Source organism: Hibiscus syriacus, unplaced genomic scaffold (assembly GCF_006381635.1).
Source record: "Hibiscus syriacus cultivar Baekdansim isolate YM2019G1 unplaced genomic scaffold, ASM638163v2 tig00110163_pilon, whole genome shotgun sequence".
Taxonomy (NCBI): domain Eukaryota; kingdom Viridiplantae; phylum Streptophyta; class Magnoliopsida; order Malvales; family Malvaceae; genus Hibiscus; species Hibiscus syriacus.
This window is the reverse complement of record NW_024062610.1, coordinates 762,025-768,300: the sequence shown is the minus strand read 5'-3', so window position 1 is coordinate 768,300 and position 6,276 is coordinate 762,025. Positions and strand designations below refer to the sequence as shown.

The 6,276-nt window shown below is 40.8% G+C and overlaps 2 protein-coding genes across 2 annotated transcripts; both read right to left on the bottom strand.

Moving 5' to 3' along the window:
* Window positions 1-1,261: 1,261 nt before the first annotated feature.
* LOC120216672 (probable DNA-3-methyladenine glycosylase 2) lies at window positions 1,262-2,579 on the bottom strand. Its single transcript, XM_039214028.1, has one exon. The coding sequence runs from the start codon at window positions 2,333-2,335 to the stop codon at window positions 1,283-1,285; it is 1,053 nt and encodes a 350-aa protein (XP_039069959.1). The 5' UTR covers window positions 2,336-2,579; the 3' UTR covers window positions 1,262-1,282.
* A 942-nt stretch (window positions 2,580-3,521) lies between these two features.
* LOC120216630 (3-ketoacyl-CoA synthase 4-like) lies at window positions 3,522-5,504 on the bottom strand. Its single transcript, XM_039213985.1, has one exon. The coding sequence runs from the start codon at window positions 5,242-5,244 to the stop codon at window positions 3,697-3,699; it is 1,548 nt and encodes a 515-aa protein (XP_039069916.1). The 5' UTR covers window positions 5,245-5,504; the 3' UTR covers window positions 3,522-3,696.
* Window positions 5,505-6,276: the final 772 nt, after the last annotated feature.

The following is a 6,276-nucleotide window of genomic DNA, read 5'->3' as shown; positions in this document are numbered from 1 at the left end:
GAACAAATTATCATCAAGATGTTTTCAGGCTAACATGAACAAAGATCTACCCAAGCTCTCCCTATTACTATCTCTGAATTAGCTATCAAGATTTGTACTTCTAAATAGATAATATATGAAAATACTCGAGAGCCAACCTTAAAAATTGAAAGAGGTTCGAAGAAGTAGGTTTCTCTCCAAGTCGGAAGATTGTTTTGGAAGTGGACTCCACCACATCTCTGAAGTGGATTAAACATCCTGACCTTTGTACCCCACTATTTCAGAACTTGGTTAGAGGTTTAGCGTCTAAGGTGGAAGGACAGGGCATCATTTCAAGACATATATTAAGAGCCGCCAATTGGGAAGCGGATGAGTTAGCAAAGGCTGATATTGGTTGATCAAGTAGTATTCTGTTAAGGTTTCTGTGTTCTTGTGTTTGTCCAGTTTTTTAGGTCCTGGTCTTACTGCTGCAGGTCGTTCTATGTTTTTAAGTTTTATGTCAAGCTGTCTATGACTCGAATTGGTTGTACGTTATGTTTCAGGGTAATAAAATTCAGAGGTGCTCTTGTCCTCCTTCCGATGTCCTTCATGTTACTGATATAACATGAAGGATATGAAGGGGGTTTTAATGAGGCCTAACTTCTATAAAAACAAAATTGAAAGAGGTAAACTGGATTTCTGTAGCATGTATATTGGAAGAATATAGAAATGGAAATAAAAAATCAAATTGACTCTAGTAGCATAAATTCTACTGAATATCAGTAGAGGTACACCATTAACATCTTTCATTTAGTCATTTTCAATAAAAATTATATCCTTTTTCTTCTGGATGGAAAAAGCTACCTGTTTGTTGTCTTCCTTTCTTTTCAGTGTTATAGAAATCAATATAACATTTCAGGACATTTTTCAATGTTCATGCAAACCCTGCCAGTTGATTTAAGTTAGAAGGTCAGCTCCCTTTTCTCAATTTATTTTTCCGCAGAAAAGGATATTGAATTGCATGGTACATATAATATTCAAGCATGCAAATATTTAATCAGTAACAGGAACTTCACATTCTAATACTTCAATAAACTTCCTTAAGAGCTAAAGACAGCAAATAAAGTCTACAACTAGCACTTGAAATACATATAAAAGATAACCCTCGGTTGCTATCAATCTTACATAAAAATATATATAACTCTTCAAATAAATTTTCAAGCACACAAGCCAAAAATGAGCAAGGCCTAATTTCATTTTAAATGTTAAATGCCTCAAAATTAGAATAAACCCAGCTCTTAATAGGTGAGGAGACATTTCTTTTTCACAAAATGCAACTAACACTGATAACATCAAAACATGCAACAAAGCAAACTAAGTTTTCTTTAAGAAAGAGATCATACCCAAGGTTAAGAATGCTATTAATGGGGTCCAGAAGCTGGGGTTGCTGCTGATGTTGTTGCTGTTCCTCTTGTTGCTGCAGTGGTGGAAGACTAGCACCAGCAGCAACCGCCGCAGCACTTGAAGGAGTTCCTTTGGCCTCCACAAACCTCCACAGATACCACGAAGCAACTGACCTGTATGGCCTCCACTTCTCACACAACTGATCCATCTGCGAAGGCCTTGGTAACTCCTCCAAATTGTAGAGCATTTGAACTCCTTTCCGAATCCCGAGATCATTAATTGGCAAAACATCCGGTCTATGAAGCGAAAATATCATAAACATATGAACCGACCAAGAACCGATCCCATTTACCATTGTAAGCATGGTAAAAAGTGATTTGTCATCCATATTTACAATCGCCGAGTCTGATAATATCCCCGTCTCGTATTTTCTCGCAAGATCATGAAGGTAACTCGCTTTTCGTCCCGAGACACCAATTTGTCGCAGTTGTTGAGGGGCTAAAGAAATGACAGTTTCAGGAACAACGCCGTTTTCACCTCCACAGAGAGTGATGAAGCGAGTGTAGATGGAGGTTCCCGCTTTGAAAGCTAGATGTTGGTATAAAATGCTTCGAGTGAGAGCAAGGAAAGGGGTATGAAAAGTGTCGAAGGTTGGAGGAGGATGAAGGTCAATTAAGGAGGCGAGAAGGGGATCGGCGTTGCGGAGGTAGCGGATGGCAGTTTCGACCTCGCCTTCGCAAGAGAGGGACCGCGCAATTATTCGTGGAACCACCACCGCTAAGGCTCGACGTTGAGCGAATTTTGTTTTGGAAGCTTTACCCACGGTTTTCGGCGGTTCCGTCACGGATTTGAAGGAGCTAGTTCCTTGTTGTGAGGCATTAGGGTCGAAGTTAGGGTCAGGGGAGAGTTTACGGATTTTTCTAGGGTGGGAAGGGATTTTTCGAAGGATGAGACGAGCTTGGGAGAGGAACATTGGTGAGCTCCGTTGACCTAGGGGCTACAATGGCAGTACTAACGGTGTAAAGGAGGAATCATTCAGGGCCTGAGATTGAGGATGTGGTTGAGGCTGTGCCGGGGTTTGCTCGCCCATGTGAGACGTGATTCAGAAATCGGTAGTTACCGAAGGCGGCGGCGGTTGTAGTGTTGACGTTGGCAATGGGCGTCGGGCATAAGAATTGGAAGGAAAAGATGAGCGGCTCGGGGGTTAGGAGAAAAGTATAAAATGGCTCCAAACATAGAACAGTGGAGTGACTGACCCTTTTTTCTTTCATAATTTAATCTAAAATGTGATTTAATTTTGTATCTCACTTCAGTTGCCGAAAAAGTGTTGTCTCCCGATAAGGTAAAGTTTCATCGCTTATTGATATTTCACACGCTCAATTACCGCGCGTTTGTAATAAGCTGCATCACAAAGGATAGATCAATTCGAACAAGCCTAGGGTATCCCTGATTAAGAAGCAGGCCAGAAGGCCCGAAAATCTTGCCTGTTAGGCATGTTTTGTTCCATCAGTATGACTGGGGTTCCATTTTTACTAATCAATGGGCTCGATCAAGCAGAAGTACCCATAATCTATCTCTGCAAATCTTCAAGATTTTCACAGAGCTGTTAACGTCGTTACAATTATTGAAATCCAAACCAGAACTGGTACTCTTTGGGTGGCAGAGCAGGCATCTTTTGATTGTGGATTGTATTTCTACAAGCCTCAAATTTCATCCTCGAATATATTTGCCTTCATATTTTAGTGATCAATTCACTCATATTCATTCCAATAGAAAAGTGCTTTGGGTTGAACAAAAACGAAGCAAGCACTAAAACCTTTCCCCTACAACCTTTCTCTCCCTCGTCCAATCACAAACTATAAATGCTGGGTATCTTTCTAAACCAGTACTTCGGAATAAATGTACCGACCCAAAATGAAATAGTAGGAATGCAAGGAAGGACCACTGATATCTATTCAAGCTATAGCCGTGCTGTTTCGACTTTTGGTCGCAGAACAAAGATATTTCATAGCGTTCCTAATAGCATAGAAAGCAATGATACCACAATGATGCCAACTTTCAGAAAAGGGAAAAAATCAAGTCTCAAGCAGATCAATTACTAGTACATACATGTAGAACTATAGTACAAGATGACCAAGTCTCACATGAGAGTACTCCAGACATCCAAGCCAGCGCAAGAAAATGAGACGAAAAGGTAGAACACATTTGAAAACACGCTGCTAAGAAGAACGACAGACTACAGTACATATCGAGAACTAGGTAAACACTGACATAGCGGTAATGCCTAACAAATTCACTATTTGAATGTAGAATCTAACTCGAACTGTTGCTCAGCTAGCTGGTTATTTTCACAGGATAACTATCAATGCAATCTTCCCAAGGACCATTACTAGATGGCTTAACATTCCGAAGTGCTTCCCAAACTGCACTATTGCATTTGAAGCCGCTCCCAAATGCAATTTGCCAGACACGGTTGCACTTCCTCATCCGCCCCTTTGCCTCTATGTAGGCCAATTCATACCAGATGAAGCTTGAAGAAGTATTTCCAAAACGATGAAGTGTCATTCTTGAAGCCTCCACGTGTACTGGTAGGAGCTGCAAATTCTTTTCCAGCTCATCAATCACAGCCCTCCCACCAGCATGTATACAGAAATGATCAAATGCCAACTTGAAATCTGGGATATAAGGTTTAACATTGGCATTGAGCAGTTTCTTCACCAACAAGGTTGTGAAAAACAAAAGCTGCTCACTGATTGGTAGCACGAGAGGACCCAAAGTAGTAATATTCGTCTTTAGTGCACCTCCAGCTATGGCCATCAAATCTTTAGACAGTGAGACGCCGGTCTTCCCTGCATCGTCCTGCTCTTGATAAACACACCTAAATGCCTTATCATCAGCTCCACAATGAGTTCGAACCACATGAATAAGCTTATACTTAGCCCGTCTCCTATCCTTAAGCTTATTCGAAAGTAAAACAGCAGAACCCCCAACTCGAAACAAACAATCGGGTATTAACATGGTCTTCTTATTCCCAAAATACCAATTCTGAGTAATATTTTCAGTGCTCACAACAACAGCATACGTATTCCTATGCATCTGCAGCAAATCCTTAGCAAGATCTATGGCGATCACCCCAGCACTACACCCCATCCCACCTAAATTAAAACTCCTAATGTTCCCTCTTAGCTTATACTTGTTTACGATCATGGAAGACAATGAAGGCGTTGGATTAAACAAACTACAATTCACAAGAAGAATACCAATATCTTTGGGCTTGACATTTGCGTTATGGAAAAGAGTATCTAGTGCCCCAAACATAACCTCCTCGGCTTCTTCCCGCGCCGCCGCCATGGACGGCGTCGGAGGAATATTATGCATTGCTTTAGGAACATAAGTCTCTTCTCCAAGCCCGGAGCGCTTCAAAATCTTGCGCTGGAACTCCAGAGAAGATTCATCAAAATCACCTGTCAACTTACAGTGCTCCATGAAACGACCAAAGGGAGCTTTAAGATGGTCAGGAGCACGGTAACAGAAATAGTCGACGAGGTAAACGGGTCTGGGGCGGGTCATGATGTATACTGTTAACCCGAATACTAAAATAGCAAAGCACGTGATTATACTGACTAGGTTGTATTGAAGGTGAAGCCACAGTTGGCGTATATCATCGAGATTCATTTGAGAAACTTCGATTGAAATCACCGCGATAAGAGGGATAAAACAGAGGGTCAAAAGATTGGAAATCAAATAGTGGTAGCCTAGCTTTACGTACTTGAGGTTAACGCTTTGCAGGAAACCCGGGAGCCTTTGGGATTGATGAATCTGAACGCCGACTGAGCCGCTTCCCGAGCCACCGTTTGCGGTGGCTAAGCCCCCTTGGTTCATGGTTCCGACCTGGTCTGTTGACAGCAATGAAGCCAAGGGAGTGGGCGTGTTTAGGCTTTTGACGGTTGGGATAGAAATCGTTAATTATTCTGGCTGGTAGGTATTTTAGGGACCAGCAAAATCTAAATGTAAGATTTATAGCAGACCCTTGCCCAAGGGTATATTCCTGAAAAAATGGAAGCTTTAGAGAGGGAAAACAACATAGACAAAGGGCTAAGATGGAATATAATCTGTAGTAAACTCTCGAAGGCAGCAGTAGCACTCTTTTCCTTGAACGTGGTTCATCATTTGCTTGTATTCAGAGATGGACAAGAATATCGAGGTTGTCACATTTTTAAGATTGTATAATTTTTAAAATTTTATTTTTAAATTTTTAGTATAACTTTTTTAAAAAGATTCACATCTATGCGTTGCTTAGTATTGTTACCTTTAAGCTTTCAATTTCATAATTATTGTTATTTGCTTCTGTCATGGGCCGCACAATAAGGTTTGAGGCACTAACACATGAGTCTGGCAAAGATGTTGGATTTGGGGAATCGGATTTGCCAAGACCATCGGACTTGGCCCATCACTTGAAGAATGCTAAAGAGACCATTCGCATTGGCCGTGCAAAAATGGAAAGTGAAAATGATCATGGAAGCTCGGTAATTATGGCAAGAGATAACAAATCAATAGAGATTATGGAAGATTTTTACCATATCCCTTGTGAACGCTTATCGAAAGAAAGAATCCTACTAATTAATGTAATTAGGTAGGATGTGATTGAGTTTCCTTAGTTAAGAGAAGATCTTGTAGATAAAATTCCTTGATTTGGGGGATTTAGGAGGTTGTATTCGATCTGGGTCGTTGATGTATTTCGATCATAGCCATTGATTGTGAAGGAGCTCAACTATAAATAGAGAGAGCCTCTCCTCATTTGTACCATTCAAAATCATTCTTCAACTCTCACTTTGAGAGAATAGTAAATAAAAGGTCTGAGGCATTTGCTCTAAGTTCTATTGTCTCCTTTCAGTTGTTCTGAGTTCTCTTTGT

Excerpts from the sequence above, each read along its gene's own strand:
- LOC120216672 (XM_039214028.1), bottom strand. The coding sequence starts at position 2,335 with ATGTTCCTCTCCCAAGCTCGTCTCATCCTTCGAAAAATCCCTTCCCAC.
- LOC120216630 (XM_039213985.1), bottom strand. The coding sequence starts at position 5,244 with ATGAACCAAGGGGGCTTAGCCACCGCAAACGGTGGCTCGGGAAGCGGC.